We start from the raw sequence: 21,238 nt of genomic DNA, 5'->3' as shown, positions 1-21,238 counted from the left end.
CATCTAATAGAGGGCTAATATCCAATGTATGCAAAGAACTCAAGAAATTAGACTCCAAACAATCAAATAAACCTTTTAAAAATGGGGTACAAAGCTAAACAGAGCTCTCAACTGAGGAATATCAAACAGCCAAGAAGCACCTAAAAAAATGTTCAACATCCTTAATCATCAGGGAAATGCAAATCAAAACAACCCTGAGATTTCACCTCACACCAGTCAGAAGGGCTACAATCAAAAACTCAGGTGTCAGCAGGTGCTGGTGAGGATGTGGAGAAAGAGGAACATTCCTCTTTTGTTAGTGGGATTTCAAGCTGGTACAACCACTCTGGAAATCAGTTTGTCAGTTCCTTAGAAAACTAGACATAGTATTATCTGAGGACCACTCCAGCATATACCCAGAAGATGCTCCAACATGTAATAATGACACATACTCCACTATGTTCATAGCAGCCTTATTTATGATAGCCAGAAACTGGAAAGAACCCAGATGTCCTTCAACAGAGGAATGGATACAGAGAATGTGGTACATTTATACAATGGCGTACTACTCAGCTATTAAAAACAATGAATTCATGAAATTCTTAGGCAAATGGATGGAACTAGAAAATATCATTGTGAGGTAACCCAATCACAAAAGAACACACATGGTATGCACTCACTGATAAGTGGATATTAGCCCAATAGTTTAGAATACCTAAGATATAATTGACAGACTTCATGAAGCTGAAGAAGAAAGACTCAAGAGAGGGTGCTTCGTGATAGAATTCTTAAATGTTGCACTCAACAAACATAAGACTTGTGCATTGCACATGATGTATCTTAGGGCAAGATGGTGGCATCAAAAGCTGTGAGTGTCGGGGGGGGGCAGGTCTACCTGATGAGACTTGCCCAATAAAATTCAGACGACAGAAGAGGATGATGGGGAGGAGGGGTTGTTCCTGAGAATAGGTGCTGGAAAAGATCATGTAGCTGGGGTTGGGTCTGGATAGGGATCAATCAATCAACTGATTCCAAGGCCTATAGCACCTAAGCACGGGGCTCTCTGAGCAGGCTAGATCTCAGCTCGTCAACACATCTTTCTACTAATATTTCCCTCATTGCTCCACATCACCTCTGTAATTTCTTCATTCTCCCCTCCACCCACCTCCACTTAATCTTCTATATAGAACACAAATATCCAAATGTAAAATTTTAAATGTGAGAATTTTAAATTTTTAAACAAATAAAAATGTCTCACTTTAGAGCGAGTACTCTTAAAACTTGCACACTACTGAAAACTGAGACTAAAACTGTGCATAGGAAAGCAGTGAGCACAGGTGGCTCCACCGGCTTCTGTCTCACGGGTGCTATCAAGTGGATGTTGAGGGTCTTCTTATCTTTATACCTTCTCTTCTCGTAACAAGTCTGTCTCCATAAAGTGTTCATGAAGGGACAAAGAGCTGAAAGTTCAAAATAAGTATCGCGGAAAAAGTCAGTGCTGGTGTCAAATGACAGAGATGGCTTTCACTTTTTCATCTCTTGTTCATCAAAAAACAATGCATTGGAAGTCTGATATCACATAGTAGGCAATACTATTATGAATCTTTACTAAGTATCTAATATTGGCCCAAACGTAAGAGAAAAGAGAAGCAGAAAAGAAAAGAGGAACACACCAATACCAAAAGCAGGAGATGGCTTTCTCCAGTACTTTGTAACTAGACCCAAGCCCTTTCTTTAAATGTTGTGGCTCCTTCATCCTACAGGTCACAGTCTTTGCCTCTGGCCTGTCTCCATGGTCACCTACCCCACACTAACACAGTGCTGCACACAGGGAAGCAGCATAGAATATGCCCCCAAGAAATGCCAAAGAGGAAAGTGAGCACTGCTATTCTCATAAAACCCATCAAAAACTGGACCAGGCACAGCCCCTTCAGTAAGGTGCTCCCAGGACACCTGCTTGAGAACATTAAAACATATAAAGATAAGGGATATGCTAAGCTATATGGAAAGGGGAGGCAGAAATAAAGTAAGAGGGGTAAAAGCTGTTGGGGTTCTTTACCTAAGTGCTCAGCCTAGGAGAGGGGCCAGAGTTGCCCTGGAATCAACACAATTAGATCTCTCCCTATCTGAGAGGAAGTACTCAAGACTCCCATGTCCATCCGTAATGTCTTCTGATCATATTCCAAAGCACAAAGTATTGAGAAACATCCGGATAATTTAATACCGACGTAAATGAGGCTGCAAAGACACGTCAATTCCATCTACAGGGCACTGAGATGTTTGCCCTCATAGAATATACTGTGTTGCACGTGTTCCCAAGCCTGTGCTTGTGCACACACACACACACACACACACACACACACACACACACGTGCATGCTACTCTTACCCCTCCCATTCACAGGTATGGATGCATCTTACTCCCACATAACCATATATAAGGGTGTGTGTGTGTCTGTGTGTGTGTGCATGTGTATGCACACATGTGTGCTTCTGTTACTCCCACCTCTCAGTCAATGGGGAAAAAAAGAATGATAAGCCACTAAAGGAAAGTTTGCTTTGAAAAGAACATTAAAAAAAAATGATGTTTCTAGAGGTAGCATAGAACACCAAAGACTTGTTTTCACTCTGTGTTTATTCTTTAATAGTATTTATCCTGTACTGCATTTTGTACTGCTTATTTTTAGGGCTATTGCTTCTACTTCACACATAAGACCTTGAGCACCAAATTTTTTATATCACAAAACCTCAAAAGTTTGATAAATTTTACCTTCTAAAATAAAAAAGGAAATGTAGCTTGGAGTGGGTGTTCACACTGCAGTACCAGCACTGGCCAGACAATAAGGATCAGGAAATCCAAACCAGCCTTGGCTACATAGCAACTTTGTAGCCAACCTGAGACACCACTGCCCCTCACCCCACCCAACCCTGACCCACCCAGCCCCCACCCCACTCCATCTCAAAACAAAACAAGACTAAAAATGTCTAAATGTTGAGTTCTACTTTGCAAAACAAAGCAACTAGAACTCACACACCTGGGCAGGATGTAGAACTTACACATAAAAACCTCACAAAGTTTAAGAGCTTTTCTGTTTTAATCAATCAGTACAGGACTGTCTAAAGGCAGTGGTTTTCAACCTTCTAATGCTGTGACCTTTTAATATAGCACCTCTTATTGTGGTGACCCCCAACTATAAAATTATTTTCATTCCTACTTTATAAAAAATTTTGCTACTGTAAATTTTTATTTTTTTATTCTTTCATACAATTATATCCCTAACTCAGTTTCCCTTCCCTCCTCTCCTCCAAGTCTCTCCCTGAACCTTCCTTCTCCCCTAGATCCATTCCTCCTCTACAGGCCTCCCAGGGATATTAACACAGCACAGTAAGTTGCAGAAAGACTAGTTACCTCCCTTCATTTTTAGGCTGGACAAGGCAACCGAGTAGAAGAAAAATGGTCCCAAGAACAGGTAAAAGAGTCAAAGACAATTTCCCACAAGAAGATCAACCTATACAAACCATAGCATACATGCATAGAGCCTAGGTCAGACCCCTGAAGGCTCCCTGATTGCCACTTCAGTCTCCCTGAGCACCTGATGAACCCTGGTTGTTGACTCTGGTTTTTCTTGTGTTCTTGACACCTCTTCTGGATCCTATGACCCCCATCTTCCTCAGAATTCCCTGAATCCAGTCTAATAATTGGCTGTGGGCTTCTGCATCTGTACCCATCAGTTGCTGGATGAAGACTTTCTGATGATGCTTATGCTAGGCTTTAGGTTCTGGTCTATGAGTATAGCAGAATCATTTCATTGACTGTTCATGTTTGGTTCTATCCTGGGACTCTGGACTATCCAGTCTCTGCTCTTGGTCCTCCAGGCAGTGTCAGGGGTGAGCTTCCTCTTATAGCATGAGTCTCAAGATGGAGACTGATTGGCTGGCCACACCCACAAATTCAGTGCCACCTTACAGGTAGGATAAATCATATACTGAAACATGGTGGCTGGGTTGATGTCCCACTCCCACCACTGGAAGTTTTGCCTGGTTACAGAAGACAGCTCACTCAGGCTCTGTACCCCTAGGAGTCTTAGCCAGGGTCATCCTTGTAGGTTACTTAGAGTTTCTACTGCACTGGCTTTCTACCTCACCTTTGAAATGCCACCCAATTCCAGTTGTCTCTCCCAGTACCCTCCATCCTCCTTCCATCAGATCCTTCATGCTCCAGTCCATTTTTCCTTGTTATGAGCTGTAATATACATACCAGATATGCAGATTTCTTATATGCAAACCCTGTGAAAGCGCTGTTTGACTCCCCAAAGGGGTCGTGACCCTCAGGTTGAAAACCACCAGCCTAAGGTCTCATGTAAAACCCCCAGTGAGTTATTCTACATATAGCACAGAGACATTCATCTGATCGCTCTTAAAATCTGAATAACGGAATGCTTGTCCCATGCCATACTGGGTTTAGTACAAAGCATGAAAAACAAAGATTTATGATACTGTCATATCAGTACTTCAGAAATATAATTTCATAATAGTACTAAAACATTTGGTGACCCACTCATTATTGATCTATGTCATAAATAAATATACCTGTATTTGTCCATCCAATCTCTATTTCTCTTTCTCTTACCTAACTCCCAGGCACTCTTCCAACCTCTGTCTTCAGGGAGCTGGGATCACAGGAACATCTCCCAACTTCTCATGGACACTCCTGCCACACATTTGTACACACTCACACAAACTCCCTGTCATTGTGTCATTGTGTGGTTGCTCTTTGGGATTACAAGTGCTACTGTGATCAATGACCAATAAACAGCTCCAAGTCTTTCCTATAATTTTCTTTTCCTTTGTTTCTCCAGACAAACAAGTTCAGTCTTGGCTGTCCTGGAACTTCCTCTCCTGACCAGGCTGGACTCAGACTCACAGAGAGCCACTGCCTCTGCCTCCAGAGCTCTGGGATTAAAGCATCAGGAGACTCATCACCCCCAACAGTCCATTGAAGCCACTAAGGGGACACCAGAAACAAGTGGCAATCACTGGCTACAACGAGGGTAGACTAGGGGTATGGATTTGCTGTCCCTTTCTTTAGAGTCAGGTAGCAACCACCTAAGAAATAAGGATGCATACCTCATCTCTTAAAGACAGGAAGGCTGTTTAAGAAGTGCACCGAGTAATGAATTTAACTCATGCACTAGACACTATTGTAAGTAAACTGATGACATTTAAATTTGGCTTGAGACCTGGCAGAACTTATGAGATTAAAAACAAAGTCCACTGTTAATTTTATTTAGAGCTAATAGGCTCTGGAGTGAGACTGTTTCCAAAGAAATCTGATGTTTTATTCCAACCATTTTGAAAGAGAGGAAATCTTTAACTTTCCTACTATTTCTGGATGCAAACATGGCAGATGTTGATAGAGTGCACTTCACTAATCTTCTAATTACAGAATAAAAGAGATCAGAAGCCTTGGGGCAGGGAACTGAGGGCTTTCTTTGCATGATTTACATTCTAGTTAGTGACACTCTTTATGTCCTCGAATACGGTATCAATCCATAATTACAGGTGACCTTCTTAATCCAATATAGACATGACAAGACATACTAAGAACAGAAATGTAACATTGCTTGTACAATATAAACAAGTTATAAAATTTAATGTGGGTCAGTATAGAGTACTTATCTCTCACATGAGAGGCCTCAGTCCAATCCTCAGGAAAAGAGAAAAAGAAAAAAAAAAAAATATATATATATATATATATATATATATGTATGTATGTATGTATGTATATAAGCAAAGGTCATGTATCTGATAGATATAAAATTTTTTATCATACCAATTTTATAAATGATTTTAAATTCTTTACAGAATATCCACAGGGAACAAAGTTACAATCCTCAGATTATGTCATGAGGTATCACTTTAAATTGGCTAATTACTATTTTCATGTGTAAACACTTGTGAGGGGAAAACCCCACATTCTCTCCAAATATAAATGTGACCACTTGGCCACCTAATTAATAGCTGATGCCAAATAATAATGAAACTCTGTCTAAAATAACTGGCACAAAGCCAAAAGCAGACAAAGCAATTATATAAAATGGTTCATCAGAATACTAGAAAAGCCATGATTTAAATAGAAATGAATATAGGTTTTATTAGCATGAATGAAAAGAAAATTAGACCTTTTTCTTTAACATATTCCTTTAAATTCAAGTGTGATCTAACATCGCAGCCTCTAAATTAAGTTAACTTTTTCCTGTTTGAAGGCTTCTCTAACTTGGTGAAGGGAGGCTTTGAAAAATACACCTGGTAGACTGGAGAGCGAGCTGTTTGCAAACACATCATGCCAGATTTGAACACAGTATTTACTTAAAACTTAACTAAGCCGGTTATTTTCAGTTTGGATATCATAAAACAATTTTCAGTTTTATCTCTGTTGGTGATGTTTTGTTCATGATGGAATGTCTAGAAGACAAATTTTCTCAATAATGTTTTTTCCTCCTTTCCTTTTGAGGTATTTATAAAACCAAAAACAATTATTTCTAGGTACTTAATTCCACCCTCCAGGGCATGAAGTATGTCTGTTATCATACAGAACACCTAGATTGCTTTTAAACTCAATGATAATTAAGGAACATCAAAGTAAACCCAAGCTGTTTCACAGGGAACCTACCTGCACCTATCATCTTCTGGCTACTGAATGACAAATTTCTTGTCCCCTGGAGTTCCACCAAGAGTCGTTAGCTGATTTTTTCCCCTCCCCTAAACAATAGAATGTTCTTTCTTAACATAGCCTTTACTCTTTTAGGGATCAGATAAGTCTAAGCTTTAAATGTAAACCACTGAAGGCAAAGAAAGCAAGGCCAGACACATGCAGCTACAGAAAACTTAAAAGCTCCTCCATGGCCAAGGCAAAAGAAGCAATTAGCAGAAGGAAAGATAACTCACAGAATGAAAGGAAAACATTTAAATTTCTGATATGACAGTAATATCCAAAATGTATAAAGAACTCCTAAAACTCAAAAACTAGCAAAACCTATGTAATCCAATCTTAAAACGGACAAAATATCAAAAAGGGTCCTATGTCTACCTATCACACTCAACCCAAGACAGCTGAGGCCAGAGGATAAATGGAAGCTACAGCTGGCTCAAGTCCATAACAGCTACTAGAGAGACTGAGGCAGAAGGATGAGAAATCCATGGGTCTAAAGCCAGCCTACGCAACTTCGTAAGATTTTGTCTTGAAATAAAACACAAAAGGAGCTGGACACACAGCTCGGTGGTAGAGTGATTATCTCAATGGCTGAGGTCCTAGATCTAATATCAGTACTGGTAGGTGGGAGGCTAAAAAGGAGCATCATTCCATCCCTAGATTTCAAGGCCAGTAGAGACAACAAAACCACAGAAGAGATATGTCACCTCACAGTTGTTATCACCATATTTATCATAAAATAACAGCAGGCATTGGTGACAACATGGACACACAAAATACAACACATAGATACTCTTGGCAAGAGCATAAAATGGTACAAATGTTATTAACCCCACCCCCAAAAAGGCAATTTCTCAAACTACAAAAGGCAGACTACCACATGGTATGATCCAGCAACCCTACGTCATAGTGTTATCCAGAAGGATGGAAAGAAGGAGGGAAAGAAACGCAGGGGTAAAGTGAGACCACGTTTTGGGGTTTGGTTTTTGTTTGTCTGGTTGGTTGGTTTTGCTTTATTTTTGACAACATTCCAAAATTGAGAACAAGGAAAATATTATGTAAGTTGGACTTCATCAAAATTAAAATGATAGACAGTGTTAGGAATGTTTCTGAGGGCCACTGTTGCTCACTGTCACTAGTATTGAGTTAACATTTAACATGTAATAACATCTTGTCTGGAAAAAAACATTCTTAAACTTCTTTCAAAAAATTTTAAATTGTTTCAAAGGGCATCAAAAATATAAGAAGACAGCTCACTGAATGGGAGAAAGTATTTGCAAATCTTGAATCAGATAGAGGATTGTAACCACACCGTATCAACAGCTTTTATACCTCAACTATAAAAAGGCAATCTAGGGGAAGTGAATGCCTCAGCAGGTAAAGGTGTTTGCCACCAGGCTTGAAATCCTGAGTTCAACCCCTGAAACCCACATGGTAAAAGAGAGAGCCAACATGCAACACGGGACACATAGTCCTAACTTTTACCACATATGTATTTTTTAAGACCACAAGAGGTTTTTTTGGTTTTTGGTTTTGGTTTGTTTTTCTGAAGACAACTCAAATGGACAAAAAGAAGGCCACATGATCCAACAATTCTTCTTAAAGGTATACATCCAAGAGAAATAAAAACATCTGACACTCTCCCAAATAAAGTTCTCAGCAGCATTATGCATAATAGTAAAAAATCCATAAATTGATGATGCTAAAAGAAACCGTGTATCCATATAATGGGGTATTATTAATGTACATTTTAAAGGGTGATTACATGGTGGTATGTGAGGTATCTCACAATAAAGCAGTTAAAACTAAACCACTAGGACTTATATCACCAAGCAGTTGTGGGGAGGCAGCCATAGAGATTACCAAACTGGTTGTTTGGCTAATAGGAATGAGCAGGCAGTGTCACAAAGAGAAGGAAGCGTATGCACAGAAACGCTGTACCTGAAGCCATTATAGTGTATGCTCACTTTAAACTCTGCTTTCCAAGGCAGACATCCCCAAACACTGAGTGGGTCAAGATTAGACACCAGAACCAATGGCATTCATGGTGATTCCCTGCCTTCTCCTCAACAATGAGGCTGAGCTGGGTGGCTAGTGAACCCCAGGGACCTGCCTGTCACTGCCTTCCCAGCCCTGAGAACAGCAGTGAAAGGTGCCATGCTGGCTGGCCCATTATACATGTTGGGGAGCAAGGTCAAGTCTTCATGCTCCTGTGGGAGGCGCTCTACCAACTGAGCTCTCTTCCAGCTCTGAGAGTTCATTATGATGTTTAAAATGAAATCTTTTCCACTCTACATATCCAAGTATTTGTCTTTATTATTATGTGAAAATGACCTGTAATCATTCCTCTTCTCCTGCATATTACAGCAAGCATGAAAACACATGTATAAAAACCAGGTGATAGCCACACTGTACTATGGCAGCCACAGCAAAGCAGGAGCACAAGGAGATTCATGTGCTCCATTTTAAAACCAGATTTATAAAACATACAAATCCCTGTTAAAACATTTTTCACGATTTTGCAGTGAAATTGTAAAAATTATGAGAGGTAAGTAACATAATCATTCACATATCTTTATTCCATACAAAAATAGTTGTAATGCACCATAATAGTCATCAGAAATAACATTTTCCCCTCCGAGGTTAAAGGAGAAAAGAAGACTTTCATTCCTGTCGAAGGTATTCAATTTTCCCTCAAATGAAGTTTAGATGAAAACAATGGGACTGACAAGCTCCACAAGGCAGATCTTGGCAACTCTCAACTCCATCTATCTCCTTGGCTGGTTAAGCAACATTCCTTCACTAACTGTTGGTCTTCGCAATAACTCCTACAAAGCTCATTGCTGCCTCTGTCAGCCTATCCCCCATGTTGCACATTTATTCCTGAGATGCATATCAACATGTGGCACATGTCCTTGACATGCACAGAAGAGCTGCACCCCAGGACAGCAGCATGCACGACAATAGTCTCCACTCTTGCTTCTTTGTGGTTGCTGGGATGTAACGGAGAAATCTAATAACTGTGACAGTGGGGCCTTTCGGGTTCTCCTTGCCTTTGCAGACAGGGAAGCTGCACAGATGCTAATGAAAGGTTAAATGAATAGGGATAGCTGACAAGACATACAATAAAGAAGGAGCTTGGTAATCCACAGACACTGAGCAGAGATCCTTGGCTCAAGCAGAGAAAGGACAGCACATTGCCGAGTCACAATATTTAAAACAGCTTGCTATACATAGAGGCTTTGTGTCTGGGTACACGTCTGGCTTTGGACTAAGGGGAAAAAAGATACTAAAAAGGAATTTCAGTATGGGGCACTTTTGGCAAATGTTAAGGTCATAATAAGAGAAAAATGTTTTTGTGTGGGCTGTTACATCTCTGTACTAAACACACAAAGAGCAGGGACAGTGAACTCATGAACTCCAGGTCCAGGACAATACTGTACATTTTGATAAGTCTTAAATCCTGTATGTAGAAGACAGACTTGATGTGATTCTCACTGGTTACACACACACACACACATGCAGTGACTCATTTAGCAGTTCCACATCCTGCCTTCCATGTGGAGGGATCCCTGATACTGGAGTTCTGGTCCTTAACTTGTGTAATCGGTTACACTCCAACTGAAACCAGCAAGTAACTTGGACTCTGTAAAACTGCCAGCAATTGCTATAAAGAACTTACCAGGCTGGCAATTTGTAAATTTCAAAACAAAGACCTTATAATTTCAAGGGGCTACAACTGTGAAAGCGCTTTAACCAGAACTCTTGGTTGCAAAGCTTAGCTTTGGCCTGTCTCCCCACACCTTCAAGGTTGTATTTCTGTAGGAACAAATCCTAAATCAGTAGACCAAAACAATTTAAATTACTGCTGGAAAAGTGAAAATGCTCCAGAATGTCTAAGAAACTGCAGTAAAAAGGACAAAATTTACATTGTCATATACATAATTTCTAAAGAAAATGGTACACTTCTGTTTTGGCAACAACTTTTAAAATGACATGTCTGTATTACTGCTCTTATGCATATTCATGAGTTAGAATATAGGCTCACAACAAATGGTAAAGGAATACTGAGAATGTATTTTAAAACAAGGGAGGCTCTTTGAACACCCAAATTAAATTATAGCTAAACTTTTGAGTGGACTGAGGGTTCTAATAAGCAACAAATAAAGACTTTTATTGGCTAGCAACACAATGAGAGCTACTGTGCTAAGAAGACAAATCTGGGCAGTTTATATCCCTGGATATAAGATTTACTTAAATGGTAAATAAATGTCAAAGTAACATCCCTAAAAAGTAATATGTAAATAATGAAGATCAATCACCATCACTGATTATTTAATACAAACATATCACAAATGTTACTGGTTGGACTGATTAACAAATGCCAAACAGGAAGTAAGAAAACATTCAACTCTGATGTCTAAATGTAGCTTATTTACTGATTAAAAATATACCAAGTTTTAAAATGATTTGCCTTCTATGGTGACAACACAAAGCTTCCTTCTTTTGAAGGAAAGTTTTCTCCATAATCTGGAGTTGTATGCAGAACTACTTGGAAACATCATCCACAGGGAGAAGTAGCTGTCTCGTGACCTAGAGGAGGGTAGCGTGCTCTTCAGTGACTGGATGGGAAGCTGCTTTTAATGGCACCTGGAAGGTGGGCCTGACAACCTGAGAAGGGCTCCTTCAGCTGGCACACTGGCTACACAGTCTCAAACACTCAGAATGTTTGGTTGCACCTTACAGCAATCAAATCACCTACAAGGTAGTCCTAGAAAGCTTAGCTGATTCCTTAACTGTTTTCAATGGAAATTCTGTTGCTTTCACCACTGTGTGTATGTGTGTGTGTGTGTGTGTGTGTTCGTGTGTGTCATGTGTCACCTCCAAGCCTAAACTCTAAGCCAGTTATTGTGCAACATTCTAACTGCCAGAGTTCTTTTTTTAAAAACCATAAGTATATCTAATAAAATCATGAGGCTCCCTCTAGCTCTTTAGAGAGCTTACTAACCAGCTATACTATGTAACTCCTGACCAGCAAGAGATGTTGCAGGAGAACAGCCGTTTTCAACTCTGTTTCTTGTCAGGATGCAGATGGTAAATGAGACCATCTGCAGAGGAATTCAGAAAGCACCGCTCCTTTATACATTCATCACGTTAAGACTATTAATTGCTCCCAACCTAAGCTTTATGTACAAGGGCTCTATAGTGAAACTGTAACCTGTATCAACTATGCTCACCTTGTATAAAATGAATTTTAATCTCAAAAACCAACATGTAAGCATTTCAAAGAAACCCAACTTGTAACCCGCTCTCAATTTTAAAAGCCTACCTTTAAATTTAAATAGGAAAACCTCAGAAGAGAGAATAACCTGATCTATGAACAGGGTGTCTGTGGAATTTATGTAAAACAAAGATACTGATGGTAATTCATAGAAAAAATCTTCATGCACCATAATAATTATACACAATCCTGTTAATGACTTTTTATTGTTTAATCTTTTCAGCAATTCAGTATTGAATATTTGGGAATTGTACTTATTTAGAAAACTATAAATAACATAGTTGCAATATGCCATTTATGTTTTGTCCGTCTTCCAATAGCCATAAAAGCCACTACTACCCTGGCAGGTCAGGCCAAGCAAGTGAGTGCGAGCATTGCTAAATCAAACTCTTCATCCTTGCTGAAGCCACCTTTCAAACATTTACAAAATATTTAAAATAGCCCTGAGTCTTAACTCTAAATTTAAAGTAAGGGAAACCGATAGCTTCATCACCTACTTTTGACTCCCTTAATCTAGGAAATATTCCCAGGAACAACAAAAAAGAATAGCTCCCTCTCCTCTCCCACCCCCACCCCCCCCTTTATTTTTGCCAATGTCCAATTTCTTCTTTTCTGAACAGCTTTATTATCCAACTTAAGTTGCTCTGCTAATTTCAGTCCCTCAAGGACTAATTTGGAAGGCAAATAAAATACAAGAAAAGATCAATTTGCTGGGAAAGATCAAATGAGAAAACTGTGGGGACAGCACCAGGTCAGCGCATGGAGAACTAAGCAGACCTGTTCTTCATTAACTGCAGCTCTCTGGGGACGTCACACACTACCTGTCCGTGGGCTTTATTGAACCATCTAACCTGCCCCTCTGTTCCATTCTTCTGGGCCCAAGTGAATCATATCCTGCTGCTGACAAGTTAGCAGGAGACTGTGGCTGCAACATGAAAGTACTTTTCTTTCTTGTCTAAATCAGGCAGATTTTTGAAATGACAACACAGCACTGACTCATGACATGGCAAGATGAAATGAGAGGACTGGGCCGGTCTTGGAGCTCCGCAGATAAAAGTAATCAAATGACACTCATGGAATGTAAATTGGCATTCTTGACTGCAGCAATTGCACAACCAAGAAACATCCCTGACAGCAAGCAAGATTAGGACAAAATGTTATGTAAAGCACTGAACTCAGAAACTCTCACTTGAAATTTCAAACTGTAATACTTACATTTTAATATAGCAACAGTCAGCCCTGCTTTTTTGCCTGCTCCTTTTTGTAATCACATATCCCTGCCTGACAGATAACTCACATGTCAGGCAGAAGAGGGTAAGTCAGGTATTAGCAATACACTACTACTATTAATATTTCCTCAATATTTTTAAAAGTCACATGAGGTTGGTTTTTACCCAAAGTTGTATATACAAACCCAACTTAATATTCTCAGAGGATTAGGGGGTCAAGGCATTTCAGACATGCTTCCAGAAAGATCCTGTACACAAAGTTCACATTCAGGTTTGCTAGCCCTTCCCTCAGGTGAAGACATTCCTATGCTTTGGTAAAGTAATTAGCAGTCTGGATTTTAAATCCACTGCTCTCCGGGAACAGAAAGAGTACCTACAACTCAGAACTTCATTAAAACTGAACAAGTTTAAATGAAACGGCTACAAATATGATATAAAATACAGAGCCTTTAAGGGCTCACAAAGGATTCTCATGTGGATGATTCCAAAGAGCGAAAGGAAGTTCTATCAAACTTACACAAGGCTTAGTCTAGAGAAAAAGTTCAGAGCAGAAACACTTAGTGTCAGAAATAAATTCCACCTAAAGCATGTGTGTCTGTGCACAAAACCATCTAAACGTGCAGAATAGAAAACGATGGGAGACAAATGGACTTAGCCACCGCTCAGTGATTAGTATATGGGAACAGCTCTGTTCACAAATAGTAACACTGGCCAGGGGAAGAAAAGGCATGCAACTGGCTTTTATAATGTTCTGTAAAATGCCGTTACAAGAAATTCTCCAGCTCTAAGCAGATATATTTCATATTTTGTTTTGATCCCTCACTTAAACACAGGATCCAACAACTACAAGTGTTCATGAAGTACTTAAAAATTAATAAAACAGGTCACTTTCTGCCACTATAATCCTGGGTACACAGGACTATTTTATGATGTCTTTTGTTCATCAGTTTTACAACAGCTTGACTCTAGGGTAAATGGGATGCATCATAAATCGCACGCTGCTTTCAAAACCTCTTTAATTTCTGTCAGCATTACTGTAACCGCAGTCCTAGGTGCATTTTGTACGTGTGTGAGTATGTGTGTGTGTGTGTGTGTCTGAATTTGACAGTACCATCTCCTATATTCCAGTTGTGACTTTGATCTCTGAAACAAGAGATGTCACATCAGGGGGAAGGGAAGAGGGAAAAATGTCAACCTTCTATCACCCCGTTTCTTATACATCCCATGTACACAGGACCCACTCTGTATCTGAGCCCCCAAGTGGGGCTAACAACAGCGACACTGGGTGGTAGGGAACACCAAGAAAAAGCATGGTCAAGCCCCATTTCTAACAAATGAGCTCCCAAAAGCAGACAGTGCTTCCCAGCTGCAGAGAAGCCAGTCCTTCCAGGGGGTGTGCTGGAGTCTCCCTGTGCTGTGCCATCCTGTTTCCTCCACCACTTGGCACTTACAAGTAGTTGGGTTTTTTTTTGTTTGTTGTTTGTTTGTTTGTTTTTTAATCTTTGCCTCATCCCACTGGAGATTCCGTCTAGTTTTGTGCTGAGCTCCAACACCACTGCACTTTTTTTTAATTCTGCCCCCCTTTCACGTCTCAAATCCTTCCGTCCATTCGGCATGTATGTAAACGCAGTGGGCCGGCTGCTTCAGAACCGCACTTCAGGAAAGCACACATGTGTCTGTCTAGCAGGATATGACTGGCCGCGTCTGAGTCCTCCGCAGCCGCGCGGGCATCTCTGGGGTCCCCACGCAGGCCGCGCCTGGGCCCCCTGCACCTTCCCTCCCCCGTGCCCAGCTGCCGCTCCGGGCTCTGAACAGGCAGGCAAGTTGGGAAAGTTGCCATGGGATCCGCCAGCGCCGTGTATCCCGGGTCCCCGCGTCCCGCGCCCTCTGGAGTCCCCGACTGCCCGCCGCTCACCTAAGGCTTGGGGAAGCCCTTGCTCCCGTCTGCCCACCCGCCTGCAGCCGCCTCAAAAACTTGGGGCCAAGTTGAGGGGTGGGGGTGGATTTCGGGAGCACCGCCAACTGCCCGCCTACTCACGCCGCCGCGCTAGAGGAGAACGTGGCCCGCCGTGGCCCCGAGGTGTCCCGCCCGTCTCTGTCCCTACCCAGTGCAAATGCAAGCAGAGAGGAGGTGGAAACTTCTTACCATCTCAGCACGCTGGTCCTCAAGTGCAGGCCCTACCTCTTGGTCTCCTCTTAGCGGCTGCGCCCCTGGGCCGCCTCAGCTCTCCACTAAGACTGCTCCCTCCCTGCCTGTCCGGGCCGTGCTCGCTGCCCGCGCCACTCCCCACCCGCCCACGCTCCTGCACTCTCGCCAAGGCCCCTCGGCGCACAGGTGACTGATTTACACCCGCGCCCAGGGCCGGGCTCGCTCCCTCGAGCTCGGAGTTGTCCCCGCTCCTCCCCGGGCCGAGGGAGAAAAAAAAAAGGGAATGGACTGTCCGGGAGCAGGGCTGCTGGCAAGGCAAAACCCGCAGTGCGCAAGCGCCAAGCCCGCAGTGCGCAAGCGCCAAGCCCGCAGTGCGCAAGCGCCAAGCCCGCAGTGCGCATGCGCCAAGCCCGCAGTGCGCAAGCGCCAAGCCCGCAGTGCGCAAGCGCCAAGCCCGCAGTGCGCATGCGCCAAGCCCGCAGTGCGCATGCGCCAAACCCGCAGTGCGCAAGCGCCAAACCCGCAGTGCGCAAGCGCCAAACCCGCAGTGCGCAAGCGCCAAACCCGCAGTGCGCAAGCGCCAAACCCGCAGTGCGCATGCGCCAAACCCGCAGTGCGCATGCGCCAAACCCGCAGTGCGCATGCGCCAAACCCGCAGTGCGCATGCGCCAAACCCGCACTGCGCATGCGCCAAACCCGCACTGCGCATGCGCCAAACCCGCACTGCGCATGCGCCAAACCCGCACTGCGCATGCGCCAAACCCGCACTGCGCATGCGCCAAACCCGCACTGCGCATGCGCCAAACCCGCACTGCGCATGCGCCAAACCCGCACTGCGCATGCGCCAAACCCGCACTGCGCATGCGCCAAACCCGCAATGCGCATGCGCCAAACCCGCAATGCGCATGCGCCAAACCCGCAATGCGCATGCGCAAAACCCGCAATGCGCATGCGCAAAACCCGCAATGCGCATGCGCAAAACCCGCAATGCGCATGCGCAAAACCCGCAATGCGCATGCGCAAAACCCGCAATGCGCATGCGCAAAACCCGCAATGCGCATGCGCAAAACCCGCAATGCGCATGCGCAAAACCCGCAATGCGCATGCGCAAAACCCGCAATGCGCATGCGCAAAACCCGCAATGCGCATGCGCAAAACCCGCAATGCGCATGCGCAAAACCCGCAATGCGCATGCGCAAAACCCGCAATGCGCATGCGCAAAACCCGCAATGCGCATGCGCAAAACCCGCAATGCGCATGCGCAAAACCCGCAATGCGCATGCGCAAAACCCGCAATGCGCATGCGCAAAACCCGCAATGCGCATGCGCAAAACCCGCAATGCGCATGCGCAAAACCCGCAATGCGCATGCGCAAAACCCGCAATGCGCATGCGCAAAACCCGCAATGCGCATGCGCAAAACCCGCAATGCGCATGCGCAAAACCCGCAATGCGCATGCGCAAAACCCGCAATGCGCATGCGCAAAACCCGCAATGCGCATGCGCAAAACCCGCAATGCGCATGCGCAAAACCCGCAATGCGCTGTGAAAACGTCTTCTCTCTGGCCTGTGCATGTAAAACCCCAGATTTCCCACCTGTCTCAGCCTCTCCTTTATATGTGCTCAGGTGTGTTTCCATCTATGAAGTGAAGATGGCGATGTGTGTGTGTAAGGATGGGGGAAGACGTGTGCTCTGTAGTGTCATATGTGAAGTTCTGTGGTGTACGTGTGCTTGAGAGTGTCATGCTTATCAACCATGTGGGTTCCAGAGCCCACATTATGGAAAAAAATTACAAAAAAGCTGAACCCCAAGAGGAGAAAATCTCTGTTAATATCGGGTATCCTACTGAAAAGTCTTGAGAAACTGAGTTCTTGGCATCTCAGAAAGCAGGCTGACTTAAACACCTATCATTACAATGGCCAAAACAAAGGTACCACTCCTTGTCTACCGGGGTGGTAGATGAAAATCCATGCTGAGCCTCGGGAAAGGAAGCTGAGCTGGACTCTCCCACCAAAGAAACAACTACCTCCACAAGACAAGTATGGGCATTCCATGGGGAGGAAGAAGTCCACCTCCCGATTTTCATCTGGCCTTGCTCCCATGTTTCAAGTTAATGTTTTAGCTCAGTGAAAGTAATTACCAGCCAGGCTCTGCAATCCATCATTCACCCTGGGCATTCTTGCTGATTCTTTCTTTGGTCTATAGGACACAAGAATCTCTTCTGTTGATCTGTAAGTGCAAAGGAAAGGTTTGGTTGTTACTAGTTTCTTGCTATTCTAAATTTCTGACAAGTAATTAGACTAGAAAATGAACTATTTTCAAGTTTTTTAATTGAAGCTATGGGGGTTAGAGTAGTCATAACCTCTAACAAAAATAAGATTAAAACCATACATCTTTGATGCCCCTCCCCACACACACACACCTCTTCCAAGTAGAATGGACAAATGTAATCTGACTCTAGACAGTGAGCTCAGGGACTTGATCCAAATCACCCTCCTTCTAATTTAGGTCATTTGGCAAGAATACCTTAGTAAATTAGCAAACTGCATATAAATTTACAAAAGGTATTCCTATATCCTCATATCATCCAAAAGAAAAGCATTATTGGAATACTCACTGCATAGACAATGAGTGGAAAGTTCAGAGGTTAGATGCACTATCCCCAGGAACACATTTCACAGGTTACAAAACAAATTTACCCACTCAAAACATTAGGCTTCTATACATCTTTCCAAGTAACTATAATACAGGACAGCTTACATGAGTTCTAACCAGGAGTAATATCCAAAATTGATTAGCTCTTTGGCGTTCATCACACAGTAGGCATTGTTTATTTTACATACTCCACTAAACTACAGATGTGACAAAGGCATTCTAAAATTCCCCCTTAATGCTGCCTACCATGCAAGTCTGTTTCCTTTACATAAGTACATTGATTAGCAATGTAAATACAAGTAAATATAATAAATTTATAGATACATATGTATGCATATAATATATAAAAGACCTATGTCGTAATAATCACAGTAATGGTAAGTTAAAATACATCAGTTTAAAACATTCTGTCTTTGGTGATCAGAAACCCTATGGATATAGGATCTGTGGCTATACACACTACCAATCTAAACATCAAATGGCTGTGTGTGACAGCTAGCTTGTTCAGACAATGCTTCATTTGACAATGGACCATGAGAACACGGTGGTCTCACAGACTGACATGAAGCAATTTTTATAAAATGATCTAATGTACACATAGTTGAAACAGAAAAAAAAGAAACTGAAGGACAAGAAAACAAAGGCCTTATTGTTGGAGCAAAATATTGATGGTAAATTATCTGCTTACAAATAAATCTATGATTAAAAAGAAGAAGAAGAGAAACCAGAAAAACTACTACAGACACATTTGTGCCTGAGGAGGAGGCAGTCCTCAGAAGGGCTTGAGAGACGGTGCTAAGCAAATGGGCATCTTCATCTTGTCACACCCACGGACGACTTTCCAGGATGACAAGATATGATCCTGACATTGTTTAGACTTCAGCTCTTATATTAGCTTTTAATCAGAAAAAGGTTTTAAATGAAAAATGTCTTGACAACAGTCAAATAATCTTGTACAATGTATCCATATGTTAATCTAAGTATAAGATTCAAACATTTAAAAATAAGTTTTATAAAATGCAAAGATCCAGTAACTTGATTAATTACTAAAGAACTACCCAGTACTCCCAGAGCTCCGAGGGACTAAACCACCAACCAAAGACTACACATGGAGGGAGCCAGGGCTCCAGATGCATATGTAGCTGAGGATGGCTTGTTGGACACCAAAGGGAGAAGAGCCCTTGGTCCTGAGAAGGCGAGATGCCCTAGTATAGGGGAATGCCAGGACAGGGAAGACGGAGTGTGTGGTTGGTGAGCAGGGGGAGGGGGGAAGGGTTAGGGAGTTTTGGGGGAAAGCAGAACCAGGAATGGGGACAACATTTGAAATGTAAATAAAGAATACAACTAATTAAAAAACCGATCTACGTGCAGAGAGCTTACAAAGTCTACAGTAGTTTGTTATAATGCCCCAGGTCCTCAAAGTCACACACCATTCACTCACCAACTCACCACGGCTTTAGGTTTGTAAACTCCACTCATACAAGTGCACCCTATGTATGCTTGATTTTCAGCATTTCTACTGTGTTCTTTTTGTATCTTTTCTGTGTTCAGATGTTTTTAAATATAAAAATATCTGTTCCGGTTGGCTACAATATGCAGAACAGAAATACGCTGTATAGTCTTGTGACTTAGGAGCAAGATAATGTATCACATAACCTTAAGGAATAGGCCACACCATCTAGGACTGTGAAGACTATTCAGTGATGTTCACATAATAATTCAATCTAAATGTCCTGGCATGTTCCTGAGGTTTAGCGACATGAGAGCACAAATAACACCACACCTCTCTTTGTCACTGAATGAAACCAAGGCACCAGGATCTACAAACAGAACAAGCAACATCTTCTTTGGTGTATAAAAATTAACTTCATCACACATACTATTTTTCTTATTTCCACTCTGTATAATTATACACAACCTGAAAGGTGTGCTAAAAAGGAAGAAGTCAGCCGTAATCCCAGAAATGAGAGCTGCTGAGATCTGCTTTTCCTCCTAGCCATTTCCTCTGATAGACTATTCAAAATACTTCCCTTCCCACAGAAAGCTGGAATACTATCGTGATGGACAGTAGTAAGATAGATAACACAGTCTAGAAGAAATGGATTTCATTGCACTTACAGCATTGGTTCAAACTCCTAACTAAAGAAACAAGGCAAACTGGAGGATCTATGTATTAAACTCCTTTGGAAAACTAAGAAAGGAGGCAACCTAACTACACAAGTGTGACACCCATATAACAAGAATAAATAAGAATCTACAGTGAGTACAGAGAGGTACCCCCTGTTGGAATTGGTTTTGTTCCTCAAAACCAGTTTTTTACTTTCTATTTTAGCATTGAAACTATAAACTCTTAATTATTTTATCAATGAGAAACTTAGCTCAGTCCCAAAAGTGGGGGTGGGCATAAAAAGTCCTGTTTTCTTCTCAAAATTACTGTCAGAGAACACTAAGGAAATACTACCTAAGTGTAGCACGTACGCCTTTTTCCCCTTCTTGCACAGCTATGTAGCCTTAGTCCTCTAGTACATGAAACAAATAACTTACAAGGAAGGTCAAGTGCAGAGTGATCAGCTCTGCACATGTGAAAATGGACTTCAACAGAACCAGTGGCCTGCAGCGATAGGAGCCCCTGGGACACAAATGTGTTTTAAACATTTTCATTGATCATGTATGTATGTCAAAGGTACCTGTTTAAAACACACTCATATAGAAAAAAATGCTTTTTGTACTACTTACCACTGAGTAAACAAACACAAGTTTTAAATAATTTTCAGTGCAACAGACCTGGAATTTTATTCACCACAGCCTAGTGATTTTAAACGTCCTGTGACCCTCTTAAGTGCTGCCAACATCAACATCTGGTACCTGCACAAAGAAAACAGATTCTAAAGGATTCTTCAGAACCCTTTCAATTTCATCATATGCTTAATATGTTTCTAAGATTTTTTTCTCTTCTTTCTGATACAGCAAAACATAAGTACTTTTTTTAAAAAAGTAAGAAACTGTTCTAAGAGATAGCTGAAGGTTGAAAAAATAAGTATCTGAAATCGAGTTGTTGCTTATTTCTTCACCCCTCTAAAGAGTTTATAAACAGGGATCTTAAAAAATAAAAACTAAAAAATAAACAGGGATCTTTAATCTGATTAAACTTCTGAGTAGGACCACCCCCCTACAAATACATGAATATGAAGAAGAGACACTGAAACCCAAAGCATAGCCTCCACACATGTATTT

The 21,238-nt window shown here is 42.0% G+C and overlaps 1 protein-coding gene across 16 annotated transcripts in view; it reads right to left on the bottom strand.

Annotated features, from left to right (window-relative positions):
• Positions 1-21,238, bottom strand: part of LOC127687708 (uncharacterized) — a 472,408-nt gene that overhangs the window by 74,700 nt on the left and 376,470 nt on the right. For 2 of the 16 annotated variants that reach the window (XM_052186629.1, XM_052186632.1), the window contains exon 2: positions 17,490-17,578. The exons of 13 other annotated variants lie outside the window; for them this stretch is intronic. In XM_052186629.1, coding sequence (XP_052042589.1) covers positions 17,490-17,513 — 24 coding nt within the window. In that variant the 5' untranslated portion in view covers positions 17,514-17,578. Of the gene's footprint in view, positions 1-17,489; positions 17,579-20,788; positions 20,870-21,238 lie in introns of those variants that run through there. One more of the 16 variants, XM_052186628.1, reaches the window with a different exon arrangement.

This window comes from Apodemus sylvaticus, chromosome 6, assembly GCF_947179515.1.
Source record: "Apodemus sylvaticus chromosome 6, mApoSyl1.1, whole genome shotgun sequence".
Lineage (NCBI taxonomy): Eukaryota > Metazoa > Chordata > Mammalia > Rodentia > Muridae > Apodemus > Apodemus sylvaticus.
The sequence above is the reverse complement of the archived record's forward strand: the minus strand, read 5'-3'. Positions and strand labels throughout refer to the sequence as shown.